This window comes from Takifugu rubripes, chromosome 3 (genome assembly GCF_901000725.2).
Source record: "Takifugu rubripes chromosome 3, fTakRub1.2, whole genome shotgun sequence".
Taxonomy (NCBI): domain Eukaryota; kingdom Metazoa; phylum Chordata; class Actinopteri; order Tetraodontiformes; family Tetraodontidae; genus Takifugu; species Takifugu rubripes.
This window is the reverse complement of record NC_042287.1, coordinates 11,712,689-11,731,044: the sequence shown is the minus strand read 5'-3', so window position 1 is coordinate 11,731,044 and position 18,356 is coordinate 11,712,689. Positions and strand designations below refer to the sequence as shown.

Genomic DNA, 18,356 nt, shown 5'->3' with positions numbered 1-18,356 from the left:
GGGAGCATTTTTTATTTACTTATTTAAATAAATAAACTTCCTGAGCTGATGAAAACAGTTGCAATTAATTGCAAATGAGACAAAGTTTAAAGTAGTAAGTATTTTAATCACTTCTCAGGCTTGAATATGTTTCATATGAAAGGCAAAATTAAAATGAATACTTTCTCTCCACTGTTTAGGCACATTACAGAAAGGCGATTGTAAATGAGCACATCAGATTTTGGGGGGAGGGGGAGGGGAACAAATATAAGTGACACCCACATTGATGCCCTGAGTTATTCTGCATGATTAGACCTCAGCAGTTTTGTTGTTTGTGTTGAGCCGCCATCAAAAATGGAACCTTGACACAATCGGAGGAGGTTCCATCAGGGAGGAATAAGTGGCGGCACCAATGTGGACGTACCACAGCTGATCTGGCGAATGAAGCCCAGCAGGGCGGGTGAAAGCTGGCTTCAGGGTGATGCATCTACAGACCGCAGGCACACGGATGTGTCGGTGATAACAGCAATGCAGCACTGGAGGGAGAGCTCATCAAAGTGACCATTCATCAGCCACGAGAAGGGAACAAAAAAAAATGGAATTAATTACTCCAGGTCCCCACTTTTTACCTTCAGTCCCACCTTATGGCTTTAGGAGCAGCTCAGTGAACGAGGCACTGAGAGACAATACTGAGATTATATCAAAGTTATCACATTTAAATCAGAAAACATGACCGCTGGTAACTGATGATCTTTGTTTTGACACGACATCTCACTCCCCGCACAACCACAGACAGAGTCTGAAGGTCAGACTTGCTCCAAACGTGATCACACTCAGTTTGCATTTCAGGGCATCCATGCTTATCTCTTGGGGGTCTCAAGCTTTGGCATACATCAATATTAGAAGCCACAAACAGAATCTAAATTTAGGAGTGATAAATTGTTGGATGTTTTACTTTACCATCAAAGTCGGCAATTTCGCCCATTGTGTTGCAGAAATATTTAGAGGCAATGGGAATTATACAGCATAATGTGGCAGTGGAACTAAAAAGCCCCATAAAAATGTCAAAATAGCTGAAGTAACCTCCCAGCAGACATCAAGAGTAGCTTAGGGAGTACTTGGGTGCAAATATTGAACAATAAATTCTGTTTCAATATAAAATAAGGTTAAAAAAACTTCTGTTAATGGTTGAAAAATGTAAACAAACAAGTCATAAAAACTTTAATCATGGCCATTTTTCCTCAAAACGTATGAGAATCTGGTTGATACCTGTGTGATCACCTCCGGGTCGACCTGTATTTCTGGTCCTGCTCAGACCGTGGCGTGGTGTTGGAACCCTCAACTAACATGATCACCGCGAGACGAATTCAAACGTGTTGCTCGAAAATGGAATGATGCGAGGCATTCAGGAATGTGGGTTAAAACAAATGAGCAGACTCATCATACGCTGCCTGTTCTTTACCGCAGAAACAAGCTATGACTTCTTCCTGGTGCCGTAAAGGAAAAGCTCTCCCAAAGATGAAAACTGACTCAATAACACTACTCAGCATTGTGTCAGTGGACAGTTTGGTAAAAGGATAAACGCATGGCATAAATGATGAAAAACAGAAGTCACTACATAAAAAAAGGATTAAAAATCGGATCGGAGGTGCGTGATTTCCCCCACGAGAAGCAGAGATCACAGACACTGAAATAGCTGTAGAGCCCTTGTGTTTTACACATATACAAAAAAAAAGTCACATCATGAATGCCTAAAGATTTAAATAATTATACTTAAAAACATGGAGACAAGAGCTCTTTGAGAGCAGGTCAGCTGCTGCTGTTCTCTGCCAACAGCACAGCAGGAATAAATACATATATTCATATATATGCCGATAGAGAAAAGCCAAGAAACGTGGAGAACCAGTTTGAGACGTGTCAGAACTCTCTCAGCCTCCAGAATAAGCAGCTGTGCACACCTAAATCTTAAAGGACCCCCCGCCCAACCCACCCCTGCAGACCAGTCCAGTGCTGTGATTATTTTCAGAGTTGTTTTTTCTTTCTGACCATGACGCTCTTCCTGTCCACAGCAGTGAGGCCCCCCACCAAACCCTCCACCCACCTCTCTTCTGTTCTCATCAGATGAGGGGTGAGAAGCCTGGGTGGCAAGGAGGGGACGCAGAGTGTGGGATGTGAGAGGGGGGGGGGTGGTGTTGGAGAATGGAGGGAGAGCTCCCTGAAATGTAGGCCAAAGCGGTGGTAGGCGTTTCCATGGAAACAGTGTTCACAGCAGTCAGTGACATCATCCGTACAGGAGAGGCGACCAAGTGAGGAAATGGGAGGGCGGGGGGTGCAACAGAAATGCATCCTGATTGGCTTGGAGTTAAACGCGATTCTCTCCGCCCACTCTGGTCCTCCGCAACATCCTGAAGACAAACGGGGGGGGGTTTGGAAGTTTATCCACAAGCCACCGTACAGACATGAAAATCAGGAGAAGAACGTTACCTTCTGTTCTGGGTATCCATGTGTTCCAGTAGGGCCTCCTGGGACACCCGGAGGTCATCCAGAGGTGACTGGTAGCGAGAGTCAAAGGAGCCCTCCCTCCCCCTGTAGGCCATGGCCTGGGCAGGTGACTGGGGCAGAGGCGACATGCTGGTGGAATTTGAAGACACCAGGCTCAATTCCCCTAAACGTTCCTGGCCAACATGGCCAGATGCCAGCGTAGGTGCGGACGCTACTGCCAAGAACGGGCCCAGAATCTCTCCATTTTCATTCTGAGAAACCACGGAAAACCGATGAGACGGCGCTTAGATTCATCATTAAGATCTGCCTCCATGTCTTTTCTACACAAAAACTCCACTTCAAAACAGAGACTTTGTAGGAGTTGACTTGACAAAGTGCAAATATTCCCACGGCAGCAGACACTGGTTGGTTCAGTTGGCCTTTGCCAACAGGCAACAGACACCTTTAATTACCACATTATACAGTGGTAACACACCACGTGGTTGGTCTGACGTCAAAGAAAGTGCAGGAGCAGTTTGAAAGTTCATCTGGGGTGAGGATTTAGGAATAATTCAACAAAAAGCAAAGGCAACTGAAACCAAACGTCAACATGGATGCTACCGTGTTATATCTGAGGACCCAGCGGTATCTTACCCTCCCTCTGATGATGTCCATGTGGACCAACAGAGCAGCCAACTCCAGATCTTCGTTGTAGCTGTTCTTCAGAGGTACCGAACGATACCCTGGTGTCCCACACAAAGACAGAGACACGGTGAGGGGTCATCACAGCAAACATCTTAGAGCGTGGTGGATCTGCGTACCTGTCTTCAGGCTGTGGATGGGGAATGTGGCCTGAGCCAGGAAGTTTTGGTCATTGAACATGTCGATCTCATACACCACAAAGCGCAGGAAGGCGAAGGCTGAGTTGCACACGGAGAACTGGAAAGCCTTTCGGGGCCAGGTGGGATTCAGGCCATTATCAGCTGGAGAGGATGGATAAAGAACCCGACTTGCTTTCAATGCATCTTATAAGAAAAATTTACCCGTGCTTATCAAGAATCTGAATGATTCAGATGGAACTATCCTGCCAAGCTGCTGCGCTTGGCGAAACAAAGACATGACCTTACAACAAAAAGAAAACCTGTTTTACAACTACGTTCATCTCCTGAGACCTCATGAGACCTCTGTACAATGTCAGGCATGCAATTAACTCCTTCTTCATTTGGCAGCAGTTCCATCTTGGCACGGTGTCTTTTCGCCAACAGCCGCTGGCAGCAGCACTTACCTGCCGAATCAGTTTTTTGTTTTACGCTGTCATATTCGGCCCCGCACACCTCAATCTCGATAAGAGGGCAGACTATTCCACGTCCGTGCTTTGGCAGGTGCCGGGAGCCCAACACCTTCAGACAAGAAATTCAGATCATCTTAGTTCACACATTTAATGTTTGTTTTATTTAAAGCAGTCTAAAGTGGTTTCACCCTAATGTTGGGGAACTCCCATTATCATAAATAGAAACGGAAAGATATGACATTATAAATGTGGGAACCCAATCATGATCGCGAGGTTCCAGGAACTAAAGGAATATACGAGGTTCAATTCCCTCTTCTGCCATTACTTCCATGGTCTTTAAACTATACTTGAAGATGTGCTGTGTAGAATAATGTGATTGAGTTTGACTTTTTAAAATTAAACTGAACTGACTTCTACTCTATAGGATATCTAAAAATGTTTATATTGTGCGCTCGCTCCTTTTCAGCCTAGTACCTCTATCACCAGAGTGACTTCTTCGATGCCTCGGACCGTGTTTCTGTCAAAAGGATCAAAGGTGTCGTCCCTCATGATTGGTGGTTGAAGGACATAGCCGCTCCTCCCGTTCAACATGAACAGAGCCTGGTTCATCTGCATCGGCTTATCTGCGGGTAAGGAAAAGGGAGGCCAAAAATAAAGCAGATGGAAATATACAATACGTCTCTTTTTGGGCTCTTATGATGCAGCACCTGGTGTCTGGAAGTTAAGGGCTACCAGTTGGGAACCACAGAGCCACATGGGCAGAGGGTCATAGTTGGAGGAGTCTAGTCTTTGGCCTCTGGGGTAGATCCTAGACAGCTGAAGTCGATTGTACTGCAAGAACTTTTTCCCCTTGATCTTATTGACATACTTCTCTGCCTTGGTTTCAGGGAAAGACGACATATCCCTAAAACAGGCTCGCTCTGTGCCGATCTCTACAGGAAACAGAGAGAGAACAACATGGCCTATTTGTACTGGTGTTGATCATGTGCATAATCCCTTACAAATCCCCTCAGTGTAATTCTTACTCTCTTCATCAAACGGCACAGGTCTACAGTAGATGACCAGGTCAGATAATTCCAGTGCAATCTTCTTCTTCCTCTCCATCAGCTTCCCCTCTTCCAGCTGGGAAGAGCAACATCATATTTAAGTAAAGTTGTGCCAGTGTGACAACACACTTCATTTATTAATTTATATTTACACAATTAACTGCCAGCAAAGCTAGCCTGGAGGACATTTCTCCCCTCAGCAACTTGTAAGCATGATGGCAGCTCAGCTGTGGAAAGTCTTCCAACTGTGTGCCCACAAGAGTCTGCCATCAGTAAAATGGTTGTATTTACCTTAGCCTCTGATGTCATGGCAACCTCACGGATCTTAAATATCCATTCCTTAAGTTCTTCCTGGCTGTTTGCCGCGATGTCCACCATTGGGCTCATCCGCGCCGAGTTATTGGGTAACAAAGAGAAAACGTGTGGCCTGCTTCCCTTCCCTTCAGGGCGTACGACTAAAAAGTAGGACAGACAAAATATATAGCATTGAAATAAGTACTTGCTCTACCACAACTTCAACTGAATTGCTTTATTTAAAGACAACAAAGTTCAAATGAAAAACATAGTAAGAATACAAATGAACTTATATTTAAAATATAAAATATCTTATATATTCTACCACTAGATGGGGGTGAAGAAATAAAACAACAATGGCATGAAAAGTGCACAAAAGAGCCTATTGATTGGATAAGAAGATGTTAATCTGCTATATACAACAGAAATGAAAAGAATGAGAGATTAAAAACAGTGAATGCTAAAGAAAGTTGTTGCTGCTTCCTGTTGCAATAACAACAAATCCTGGACTAAGGTAAAGTGTTCAGTCAAACAGGAACCGGAGGGGCCGCTCACCGATCTGACAGGAAGACACGTCCACACTTCCTCTCAGCAGGTCTCCCAGGGGGCTGTTTTCTGTCATCTCCTGCTCACAAATAGGATAGGAATAAAGCAAAGCGCTCAAACATGACACAGATTACATAAGTAAAAACTACTTTTTTAGCCTGAATCTTAATTCAGCTGGTTTGATCCTCACAGTTCTGTCTGGCTCTGCTGCCGATGGACTGATCTCCTCCACGTAGTTGGCAGGAAACCATAGCTGCTTCTTCCCTCCGCAGTCACCTTTCCACCTAAGAAAACAGGCCAAGAATGGCTTTTACTGTTTGGCTCAGTAAGTATTAAACTAATATCAACAAGGTGATAATAATATAGCAGTTCCCCTCTCCATGATACTTCCTATACAAGCATTCTGCAGGACACTCACCAGCCTCCCTCCTGTTTGTCCACATTGTATATAATGGCATTTTTAGTGAAGGAGAGTTCATCATCTCTTTGGGCTTTATACTCATACATGGCTCTCACTGTACACTGGAGGAAAAAAAACATTTAGTGTAGAAATGCATTTTTTAGCAAGCAAACAAACAATTTTTGGCTAACCGCTTCACTTCTACACAGATCTAATGGTCTCAAATTCTCACCTTAAATGTTGGCATTTGGTTGGCCTCAACATAAAACCCTGGATTTCTTCCCTCATAGAGAGACCCATAGTCAGGCTCCTATTGAACAACAAATTAAGTTTATAGACCTTTTATTAAACAGATTATACCTCAACATTTAATACAATCATAATCAATTAATCAGTAGCCAAGTGTGAGATTTAGTAGTTGCAGTACTCACAGCAGTGCCTATCTTCTCCAGTGTGTCCTCATTGATGGGATAGCGTAGTTTCATTTTGCGGTACAGAGGGTGCTTCTCATAGTAGCTGATGAGATCCACTAAACTGTCAAACTCTGAGGTGCCCAGCACCACAGTCTGACCCTCCTGCTGCACACGGCAATGCTTTATCTTTCCCTCTGCTCTGTAAAAAAGAAAATAAAAAAACAATGATAAAAGGGATTTGGATTTACTTAGTACTGAGTACCAGTAACTGGAGAAACTACAGTGATAACAACACTGGTTTAGAACATTTAACTGGAAGAATTTTCTTAACCAAAACCTCTCTTTGACCTGGATGACTGCGCACACCCGTCAATGGATAACAGGTGAAGGCTTCAGAGAAAGGTTTTCAATTTATTAGGAAGCTGAAAAAATTACCTGAAGGAAATAGCAAATGAATTGGGTTCTGCCCTCTTCCTCACAAGAAAAGCCCCATCACGAGGAACTCTCATCAGCATATTCTCTGCCTGGCTCCTGGACAGGTTGGCATGGTACCACCTGAAATGAAAAAAGAGAAAAAACAGATGGTTATTAAATTAAAAAGGAAAAGAAATTAAATACCCCAGTAATGAAACCATTCATACTTTTGATCTGTGTGGATGGCTGGACTTACTCTTTGCTCTCATGAGCATTAGTCTGAGGTACTGGTTCAGTCAACTTCATCTCAAACTCGTTGCAGCGCAGCGCCACCTGCTGGTAGTGGTTGATCAAGGCGAAAAGCGTGTCAAACACCAGGTTGTCAGTCAGGTAAAACTTGGGGCTGCCGGCTTCTTGACGAGAGTGGATTCGACAGTGCTGCACTCGGCCTGAGCGCCTGGTGAATGGATTTACAAGAATACATATTTAGAAACACGTTCTAAAAAAAATAACATTTCATGTAAACCGAAAACCTGATTCTAATGTTTGAACATTATTCATAAAAGATACGTGTCCAGAGTGTGAAAATTCCTTTACATTAGCAGGCAAGGTGATAGCTCAACGTAAGAGTCTAATCATGTCATTTGTGATTTCTTTTCTCACTAATGTATGAAATTAAATCCAGTGAGAGTAATTACAAGGATTTGTATCTGAAATATACAGATACTGTGTAGAGGGTTTGCAAATAATAAGAACCAGACCAGAATGACAGGGTGTAGTCTCCAACAAATGTCTCGCTCTCTCGGACCAGGAAGGAGCCATCAGGAGCACCAGTCTCCATGCAGTACTCCGACAGTAATCTCTCAGCAATCTGACGGCCATCACGCCCAGCACCGAGCTTCCCATGGAACCACTTCTCTGTCACATGTTGATCCATACCATTGGATGTCTGGATGTTTAGCAAAATAAACACCAGACCGTCATGAATTATCATCACCCTCAAACTATCAATTCAGAGAAGCAGTAGTAGCAGTAACTATGTCAAAAGAGGACTTGCTCAGGCCTACTCACCTCTCTGTGTTCCTCCTCCTCGTCATTGCCCTGATTACTGGATGTCTCCTCTGAGTAGTAAATTTTACTGCTGGTCAAGACAAAGAAATGAGGGTACCACTCCTGCGGCAGAGCAGAGGGAGAATCACATTAAATATTTAGAAGCCATACGTCCTGCTCTGAAACTAGATGCTCAAAGCACAAACAAGCCTTAAGACACCTGTGAACTAGTCAGAAAATGAAGGACAAAGAAGTCAAATGTAAAATTGATGGAAGCTAAATGAAAGCATTCATATTGGCAGAATACACAGGCATGCTTACATGGTTAATGGGGTCTTCCAGGTACAGGATTCCATTTTTGATGGAATTGCTGATGTCATTCTCTGAATAAGGAGTGGAGGTGGAGACCTCTTCATAGGCACTGCCTTCCGCAAGCTTCTTGTGCTGCAAGAGAAAGATGAACATGAATCATCAGCAATGTTAGAGGAAAACAAAAGCATCTGAAAAAGAAATGCAGGTGTCTTCTGACCTTGATGAGGATCTTCTTCTTGAGTTGGTTTGGCGATGGCAGCCCGTCTGCCGCAATATCCACTGTTTTTGTCAGCAACATGTCTCCAAACACCTTCTTAAAGCAAGTGGCCATGTTCCTCTGCTGAACGATGCTGCAGTGGTCCTCGATGGACAAGATGACAGGAAAGCTGTGGAGAAGAAGGGATTTATTTCACTTGTGTTTTTACCATGTGATTCTCTTGAGGTTTTTTTTTTAGTTTGTCCAGAATGGGCAGGCTGCCTTTGTCTAGATACTAATGTTAAGCTGACTGCAGCCATACAGCACCTCTGTTATGTGGTGGTGTCCATACAGTTATCAGTTTCATGATTTGAAAATGTGACTTTAGCTGGTGGCCACTCACTCAGATGTGATGAAGGCGTGCTCTTTAATGGTCATCAAGACATCAAAAAACTTGATTTTTGTTGTGAGGGTGTGTCCATGATAGATGACTGGCATTCCATCTGGACCATCCCAGCAGTCCACTGGAAATAAACAGACATACACATAAACATAAAGGCGGTATTGTCATTTGTGCTGTTGTATTTTTAGGAGACTACAGTAAAACTTACACACTTAAAGAACTTGTAGTTACACATGTTTATTTACATTTGGATGAAACGGGTAACCTTTTAACCTGCTATATGACGGTGCTGTTTACTGTTAGAAACTTGTTTGACGAGGGTTTGGTGGAAAAGCCGTGTGTACACAGCACTGTTGTGTAACAAATGTGTGGGCATGGGTGTGGTGGCTGCATTAAAATAGAACTGGACAGGATTTAATTACAAAGTTTTGAAGTCGAGTGGTAATAATTTGCTCTAGATGAGTGAAAGAATGGCATCTGGATGCGTGTTTACCCACGTTCAATGCAGCGGCAGCCCATCCTCAGACAGCGAGCATATGCCTCCAGGGAAGACTCGCTGGAAAACTGGTCTCCTGTCAGGTAGCTAAAAATAAGCATGTAGCCAGTTACAAACAAAAGAACAGGATCCTAGAACCTTACGATTCAAGATTGCATCATGCAGCAGAGCAACACACACACACACACACACACACACACACACACACACACACACACACACACACACACACACACAGCTGTATCAAAGGGCTTTCTTTTTTTTGTTGACTTTTGTTATGCAAACCACAGCAAAGGAACACAGGAAGTTTTATTGCAATGGTCCACTGAGCATTGTTTCATATTTAATCAAGGAGGTTGTCATTTCAACTCCTTTTCACGCAGTATTCAATGGCAGGAAAAAAAAACCTTTTCCTGTTAAAAAAATTGGAGAAAAACAAAAACCTAAGGTTTGACCCAATTCTGGCATGAGATTGTGAAATAGTGTGCTTTAATCTGACTTTGGTTCAAGGTTTTTTCAGAATGAACCATAGACATGAATGTTTTCTATTTACAATAGAATGAGCTTGACATGAGCACACTCCTTACGTGTTGTGTGAAGAGGAGATCCAGTAGTGGGACAGTGGATTGTTCATGTTCTCAGGGCACACCTGGTCCAGTGAAGAATCCCAGATGGTGTTCTCTTTAGAGAACATGTATGTCATGAACTATGAAGAGAGGACAGCAATGATGTCAGCAATAAACCACTTACCTATTGCAAGTGGCCTGCAGAATAATTTACTTCAGACCAGCCTTAAACATAGTGGTTTGTAAGAGATCCATTCCTGACTCAAACTATACCGTACTCTATTATTAAGTGTTTAAAATAATAGCATCACTGCTAAGATCAACATTAAAATAACTAATAGTATTCAAGCGCATGGGAAAACACGTCTACATCATCTGTTTTCTCGTATCTGTTGTAAATCAGAACAACCACCAAATACATCCTGTCGTCTCTGTAGACCTCAGTGCCACAGCCATTGACCTTTTATCTGCGTTGGAGGAGGTGCTTCAGGCTGAAATCGTGCCTATCCATGTCACTTTCTAAGCATCTCCCACGAATACCGGCAACACGAGGGGCTGCGTCGGAAAACATTACTCACAAAAACAAATCCGCATTTTTTCCACTAGTTTGCAAAAACGAAAGGCACGACAAGCATGGAGTGGGATGGTGAGAGAATGTGCAAGTACCTCATCTTGGTGGAAATAGGGCTGTTCCACTTCTCTCAGGGGGTCTTTCAGGTAGCTAAACATGAATTCCTGAACTTTGTTGTTGTCCGTGGACCATAATTCCTGGAATCACGCATAAACACAAATGCTCAGCAATGTGCAATGAGAGAAATCCACCTAACAAACCTGTTCAACTCCCCAGTCGTTACCTTCTGAGAGTCGAGGAGAAAACTCTTGAAGTCATCTAGGGAGATTCTCTGGTCTGGTCTATCAATGAATCTAACAGAGAAAGTTACTTCAGTAAACGCACATTTCACAACAGTGAGCTTCAGCGTGTGTGTTTATTAAGCTTTGATGTACCTCTGTAGAAATGGGATCTCCATCTGATTACGGACAGAAAGAACACACTGGTTAATTAATGCTTTCTGAATGTGCGGTACTAGTAACAGAAACAAACAGACATCCTGGTGAGGGCTCAATGGTCAAGTGTGGGAGGCACGAAGGTCGTTTAATTTGACCCCACCCAGCTTGCATACCAGTCTGCCTCCCTGTCTGGGTGGGGGTTAGTATGCGTTAATGGCCATTACCACAGGGTTTAGGTTGCTTTTTCATATTGATTATGCAGTCATTTGAGAACAAACAGATAAGAGGTGGCTCTGGGGTGCATCAGAATGGGTGATGGGGGATGAAAGCGCTGCGATTGACCAATCTGCACGCTTACGTTTTTCTGAGCATCAAACATGAGGCTGCGATAGAGCTGGGCGAACTGGCTGAACGACACATCTCCGTTCCTCAACTCCGAATCCTGTGATGGACAAGATGGTGGAGGGGTCGTTATCACACAATCACAAGCTTTTACCAGAACCACAGTGTAAAGGAAGTGGCGAAGAGAGTAAGAAATGGGCGAGGTCTGTTCCGAGGAGAAAAGGGTTACCGGAAGTTTCTCTCGGAGGAACCTCATGTTGGGCACCCTGTAGTTGACCTGGCTCAGCATGTTCTTCAGATCCTTACAGGATATCCTAAACACATACAGACGTTTGGTCAAGAGATCAAACAACAGATATGTGAGGTAAATGAACAGAGAGATCTTGTTGTGGTGTGGACACGTCATTCTGAAATTTACAGACATTCTGAAACCCTGCAGATAATTATAATATATGCACCGAGGAGTACTTCTGTATCACTTTTCCACTGCAGCCAGGAATTTCTGTTAGAGGACAATACCGCTGCATAACAAAAGCTTGTGCTTTTATCAGGGATGTGAGAGAACAAACACCTCTGTACGTCTCCTTCAACCTCTGCAGTCTGTTTCCTGCTGCAGGAAGAAGTGTTGAAGCGTGTGGCTAACCAGTTACTTGATTCACTCTAAAACTCTAAAACAAATGCTCTCGCTAATATCTAACCCGCGATTTGCTTTTGAGTTTAAGACCTGCAGTAATTAAACATATTTTCTCTGATAATGTAGCTGCCAAAAACCAAGTTGGCTTACCGGTCTTCTCTGTTACGATCAACTGCGTAGAACTGTTTACGTAACCATCTGGGTTGAAAAAGAGCAAAAGAATGTTATGGAATGACATGACACATGCCTTGTGCTCATTGTACAGCACATCAGAATAGCTGACAGGTATGTGGAGCTTTATGTATCTTGTTTACCTTTCAATCTGGAGTGGTGTCGGAGACTTAAGTGTGTCCGCCACGAGCCAGTTTAGGCCCTTTACCCACATCGTCATCTCCTCATCAGATGTTGCTGAGGATGATTCAAACATTAAGGGAATAGTTATATTTTCCTTTATTCAGGTTAAAGGAGATATTTGTGATCTTGTGCCTTTTGGTTATCTTTTTTAAGATTTATTCGGTGATCATCGTCTTAATTCACATTTTAGACGTCAAAAAAATCCCAAATTCAGTCCTCGAGGGCCAGATTCAAGCCAGACTTTCTGTCCTACAGGTAAACTACAGGGTTCCACTTACCATGGTGAAAGTGGTTCCTGGTACGATGCAAATCCCAGCTTGAATCCAACCCCCGTGGAATTTCCCTGCACTGATGGGCAAGTCCAATCCACTAAGGTGGCAATCCAGCCATGTTTTGCATCCTACCAGGAAGAAACCACTTTCACCATGGTAAGTGGAACCCCAGGTGAAAGTGTTTACCTGTAGGACAGAAAGTCTGGCTTGACTGGATTTGCCCACCCCTGGTGTAGGTGAAGCGTCAGCGTCATCCTGCCTTTTATTGGTAGGTGTGTTTTACCGTCATGATTACGCCACTGAACTGAACTATACCCCCGGTTGATGTTTAGCTAATACTGCAATTACTGCAACTGCAATAAAGCCGCCAAGATATTGATAGCTTGAGGCCACTTGTAATATACTGTGTGTACCTGCCAGACTGAGGGATTTTAGGCGGAACTCGGTGCCATAGAGGATGACAAAGCAATGAGCCTGGTCCAGACGCGCAGCAGAGTCCTCCAAGTAGCGCTCAAAGTCCCGAGACTTTTGTCCAGGACGGATCTCCTTGATTTCTCGAATGTCAACTGAACAAAAAAAAACAACATAAAAAAACATCCTGAACCCTAATATTAAACACATTAAACATGTTCAAAAAACATACTCAAGACAACCTAGGCCGGCTGGCAAGCTTGAAATCGGCCACATGCTTCCTTAGACACGATGAAAAGATTTGATTTCTAAATCAAAACGCGTTCAAAAGATTTGATTTCAAAGGACTTATGTTATTTTTTTATGTGGAAATATGATTTTAATTCCATGAAAAAAAAACAAAATCTTCCTGCTAATGAAAGGTAGAAATGATTATGGAAGCGGAGGAAGTGTGGGAGTGTGCAGCAGGATACCTCCTCTCACCTCCTTTGCTAAGGTTGCGCCCGTGGCCATCGCTTTATTTCCTGCATCTGTCTGAGGGAGAGTCCAAATATTTGGACTAAATTGACTTAAAGTGTTGTCTGACAGATAAGACTGTCAGACCATCCTCGCCTTCAGCACAAATCTGTCGGCCCATCTCGGCAGGTTAAGTAAACTTACATACGAACCGTGATTTAAGAGTTCAACGCTGCGAAACTTTGCAAGATGTCGTTTTTTTGGTGTTTTCTTTGTAATGCTAGAGGCAAACCTGCTCACCTATACACAGGCAACAAAAAGAACAGGATGTGTGGTTAAGGGGCAGGAAGAGGAGAAGGAGCAGAAAGAATTTTTTGCATGTAGGGCATAGATTCTTAACAGATAAAAACCAAGAACAGAAAACTCAGGCCTGGTACCTAGCGTGGTAGCAACCAGGTCGATGAGGGCAACGTGATCAATTTTCACTTGACAAAGTGCACTTTAGTCACAGGAGTGGACATTTTTCGGTATGTATTTGACTCTTGAATTCTAAAATTCCTCAAAGATTACTCTATTTGTAATTCTAATGAACTAAATTAAATAAACTGAATTATAGATCAGATCTGGCTTCTGGAAATTGACAGTGAGATACTACGGACGACTTTTTAATCAATAAACAGGCCGACTGATCGCTCTCTTTAATATAATAACCCACTCGCATTAAAATAAATACAGTACAACAGAGACATTTTGTACATGAGGAATCTAGAAGTGCAACACATAAACAAGTGACAACAGTGCAGCTATGACCTAAATTGAAATGCAAGTAGATAATCAAAAAAACTGAATATCACAGAGAAAATACACGGTGCTCTGGTTCAAAATGGCTGACCCAGCATATTGTAGTCGGTCCAGGTCATACAGAATTATTCGCTGCCATGACCATACATTTTAGTAAAACGTATGGTTTGAACATGTGTTTTGAACGCCACAGATGACCTAAGCAAATATTGTGGGATATTTCCATATACACTGCACAACAAGAGTCAAAGCTTCATTGACGTTGTTGCACAAAGGTAAACAAAAGATCTTCCACGAGCAGCTGCCAGGGGAATACACCGATGCTGTTCCTCTTTCCAGCCATGCGTAAATGGCAGAAGTCATCAGTGGAATGTCTGTTGCCCCAGTAACAACCTGACGGATTCAATCATTACAGGTGTCACGCCACCAAAAGTCCAGGAGTCGTTAAAGAGTGCCAGACTTCCGCAACGGTCCGGTAAATTTAGTATAGGTTGCAAATCTTTACGGACTGTGTCCAGGACAGGGAAGGAAGGCGCCTTAACCGAGCATGCGCCCATCCCCAAAGCACCACACACTCCCAGGCCAGGCTAACCACCGCAATAATGATTCTATAAATGCAGGTCACTCTGCAGTGTGACAGCCTGTGTTCCATAACATAGCCATGTTGCATAAGAAGGGTGTTTTCGAGTCGAGTTAGTCCTTCGGACAGATCTGTGTGGCGGACACAGACGGGATAACATCAACACAATACCCATGCACACACTCGTGATGTGTGAATCACTAGTTGTCACCATCATGTGCGTCTGCCACACTTGTACCCGTGTATAGTGGATTCCTCGTGGATTAAAATATAAATAAAATGAACAGATATTATATAGAACTATATAATTGGCCCTCGGCAGACGTGGGTTATGATGTTATTGAAATCTTTTCATCTATTCATCATTTATCCATCCAGCGTTTAGATTTGGACCCCCCCCCCCCCACACACACACTAATAAAACCAGGCCCTCTGAACTAAATCTACATCCATGCTCTCAGGAATATACATTATCAATGTTATTTTTGCCTTACAATAGATTACTAGCATATGCTTAAATAAAATATCCAGCTTCTTTAACAGCTACATACTATAAATGACCCAACTTCCTATTGGCACGGCAATGCGTCCATTGTCCAACGTTTTTAGAGAGGGTTCGAATCCTCCCTGTTAAATTGATTAAATTCGCTGGCGTCACTCGGGTTCATTCACACATTTAAAGAGGAAACACCCAGGAGACCCTTTTTTAAAAAAAAAAAAGAAGTAGTAAAACCACCTCATTCATAATCGTACCATGATCTGTCAGTTTAAACCTGGTGTGAATTTCTGTTTCTAATTGTCAGCAGGAACAAGATGCCATCAAAAAGGACGTTGACCGGCGGTCACGTGATGTCCAACATGTGTAAATACCTCTCAAAGGTCTTCAGCCCATTCTCCTGTGCATGCATTTCTTCACTGATTTATTAAAAAATGTCTGAGAGACACACACACTGTCCACTCCTGCTGATTCATTCGAGTATTTTAACAGGAAGCTTAACTGATATCAGTCATCGTTGAGGTGTAAAAGAACAGAAAAATGATTGAAATGGACGCTCATCTCTCCATCCTGTTGACGAGAGGCAAATACAGGCAGCCAAATAATGACGTGCTTCCAGTAAAAACCCCACAGATTCTATTTCAGTAGATAATTGCCCCTTTTAATCTCTTCGGGGGTATCAAATAACAGATCCGTGCTCGTGTTTGAAACCCTTCGCAGCAGATAAGACGATACTTATTTTTTTTCATGTAGGTGTGTGCATGCCCTCCTATTGCTGCATCCGGAGCAGAGCGCAGCTGTGCACGAGGCATCCTGCAACCCCACAGACGACAATTTAACGACTTAGTGTGTCCTCGGCCAGGCTTTGTTGTTAAAGATTAAACTGACTGTCGGCTTCCTGCTAAATTACCACGCAGCAAATTTCCATTACTGCTGCAAAAAAATTACAGGAATTGTTTTGTTTTAAAAAAATAAAATAAAAAAAATCTTGATTTATGTCCTGCTGGAAAATGCCAGAGGCCCCTTTTAATAGGCGCACGCCTTCACTGAGAAAAGAGGCTATGATGCCTAAACGACCCCACATTCGTTGTTTTTTTCTGCCTTTCGGGGTCACTGGGTGGGCACTCATATGGGCGAAGGTTGGTCCACTCCTGGGTGAGTCGCCAGTTCCTTGCCAAAGGGTACCTCGGATTTGTGTTCTGGAACCTTCCCCTACTACCAGAACACCTTCCATGCTTGGTCGGCACCAGAAACCCTCCATTTCTCAGCCCCGTCATCCAGCAGACAATGCATTCAGACAACATTCATCAAAAAACATTTTAAACCTATAGTTTTACTTCCATACAAGCTACATGCTTAGTAATCCCAAAACCCGCTTCCCCGTTCTTTAAAAAATATTTGGAGAACACATCACACCTTGGTGACTTTCACCAGCTGTTCAGACTGTCAAGTCAGAGCTGTCGACCAGGTCTGGTGTAAGAAATTTCCTACACCTCAGAGCAGTTCTTCATATTTCTGTATGTAGACCGACCTGTTCTGGCACTGTGACCTTGACTTCAAATGCCTGCCAGCGTGTGCAGATGCATGTACTCACTTTCTCCTTCGATTTTGTCCGTGCCCCGAGTCCAGATAATTGTCCTGGTCTCCAGCTTCACCTGGAAAGTCCGTCTTTCTGGCCTCTGGGACTTCTTAGAATAAAACAGCGTGAGCACTGTTCCCAGCTCCAGGTCTCGATACAGGTTGTTAATCTCGGCATCGTTGTCCATCCACGGAACGGGTCCGTTGGAAAAGAAGCCCGAGGTTCCAGCCATGTTCACTTCCCCTGTTTGTTGTCCGTTTCCTCTCAGAACAATCTGCTGTGTGCAGGCCTAGACAGAGATGCCTACAGCAGGGGAACAAGGGGGGAAACCCATGAAACAACAACTACCCAGTGGGCTTCCTACACATCAATGTTACGCCACTTGTATAGGAGCAGAGATTAAATTTGAAGCAAGACTTTTAACTGGATGCTTTTGTTTTAAACTTACAAGAGAGAACATGCTTAGACTGTGCAGAAAAGTTCTGCATGTTAATTCGACTAAAATGCTGGACACATTTCATGTTTCGTGCAGGTATAACGTTACGTCACAACAGAGTACAGTATAATGCACATTAACAGTGCTTTAACTGTGGGGTGGCTTGGATTTAAGTAAAAATGAAACGGTGTTGAAAGTTCATTTGTTCCTTTCTTGGGACAGAAGATGGGCATTAGTCTACTGGCTACCTGCTGATTTTTTTTTCCTACAAGAAAGGAAAGTTTCGTTTTTCCAGTGGCATCATCACGAGTGGTGTTGAATGGCAGCTGATAATAAGAACCGTCTGGCTAGTTTCACGGCGTGGAAACGGGGCCGGTGTAAGCTAGCATTACTGGGCCAAATGGGGGGGAAATACAGCTCGTTTCGCCCCAAAACAGGCCCAGGTAGATGTAGTCATTCTGCTTATGCCCCCTCCTCCTCCTTCCCTTTCCTGGCATCAACTGTGCGGACAAAAATCGAGTGGGGAAAACAACGAGATGACTTCGGGGAGTTATTTGCTGTTACCTACCGCCGCAATCTCGGCCCGACCGCACATCTCCAGCGGCAGAGGCTGCTCCGCTCTGGCTCACGTCGTTTTTCCTCTTCTTTTTTCCCCCCACGCCCCAGTTTTTTGGCGATTAAATCATCACTGAATCCCGGGAAGGCGCTGCGGACCCGACGACAACAATCCACGCTTCCCCTTCTCCCCTCAAGCAGTCCATAGAGAGAGGTAGGAAGGCGCCGAGGACCGTGGAAAGACTACGCAAGTTTGTCCGCTCAGAAGCAGGCAGCTGCCGCAGACCCATCCCCCTCTCTGTCCTCCACCACTCATGTAAAGTGACCGGACGTCAGAAAAAGCCGAACTTCCGCTCTGCTGTTACACAATAAAAGCTTCACGCGTTCCTTTTGGACTCCCGATTAAGCGGGTGAATAGAGGGGCCTTTGTGTGTCTAATTGACTAACAATCCAAATTGTTTCCAGTTCTGTTTCACCTTTGTTGTTATTGTTATTTTATTTTTTCTGACAAAAATGTTCAACATGTATTCTACTTCCGCTGATTT

The 18,356-nt window shown here is 43.5% G+C and overlaps 1 protein-coding gene across 1 annotated transcript; it reads right to left on the bottom strand.

Annotated features, from left to right (window-relative positions):
- Positions 1–85: 85 nt before the first annotated feature.
- On the bottom strand, positions 86–18,124 carry plcg1 (phospholipase C, gamma 1). The gene is made up of 33 exons (XM_011602484.2): positions 17,825–18,124; positions 16,836–17,123; positions 12,911–13,063; positions 12,186–12,279; positions 12,022–12,069; positions 11,467–11,551; positions 11,254–11,337; positions 10,893–10,915; positions 10,742–10,811; positions 10,554–10,655; positions 9,909–10,027; positions 9,323–9,408; positions 8,826–8,946; positions 8,444–8,612; positions 8,236–8,358; positions 7,936–8,037; positions 7,626–7,813; positions 7,121–7,321; positions 6,886–7,005; positions 6,469–6,649; positions 6,270–6,347; positions 6,056–6,159; positions 5,828–5,921; positions 5,647–5,716; positions 5,089–5,252; positions 4,777–4,873; positions 4,459–4,683; positions 4,226–4,374; positions 3,746–3,860; positions 3,282–3,443; positions 3,115–3,203; positions 2,464–2,732; positions 86–2,384 (listed from the first exon to the last, which is right to left on the bottom strand). Exons 2-33 carry the CDS (start codon positions 17,050–17,052, stop codon positions 2,342–2,344), a joined length of 3,945 nt encoding a protein of 1,314 aa, XP_011600786.1. The 5' UTR covers positions 17,053–17,123; positions 17,825–18,124; the 3' UTR covers positions 86–2,341.
- Positions 18,125–18,356: the final 232 nt, after the last annotated feature.

Coding starts and splice junctions, on each gene's coding strand:
- plcg1 (XM_011602484.2), bottom strand. CDS start 17,052: ATGGCTGGAACCTCGGGCTTCTTTTCCAACGGACCCGTTCCGTGGATG. Junction 11,338..11,466: donor TCCTCCGAGAGAAACTTCCG/GTAACCCTTTTC, acceptor TGTCCATCACAG/GATTCGGAGTTGAGGAACGG. Junction 7,006..7,120: donor AATGCTCATGAGAGCAAAGA/GTAAGTCCAGCC, acceptor TTTTCATTTCAG/GTGGTACCATGCCAACCTGT.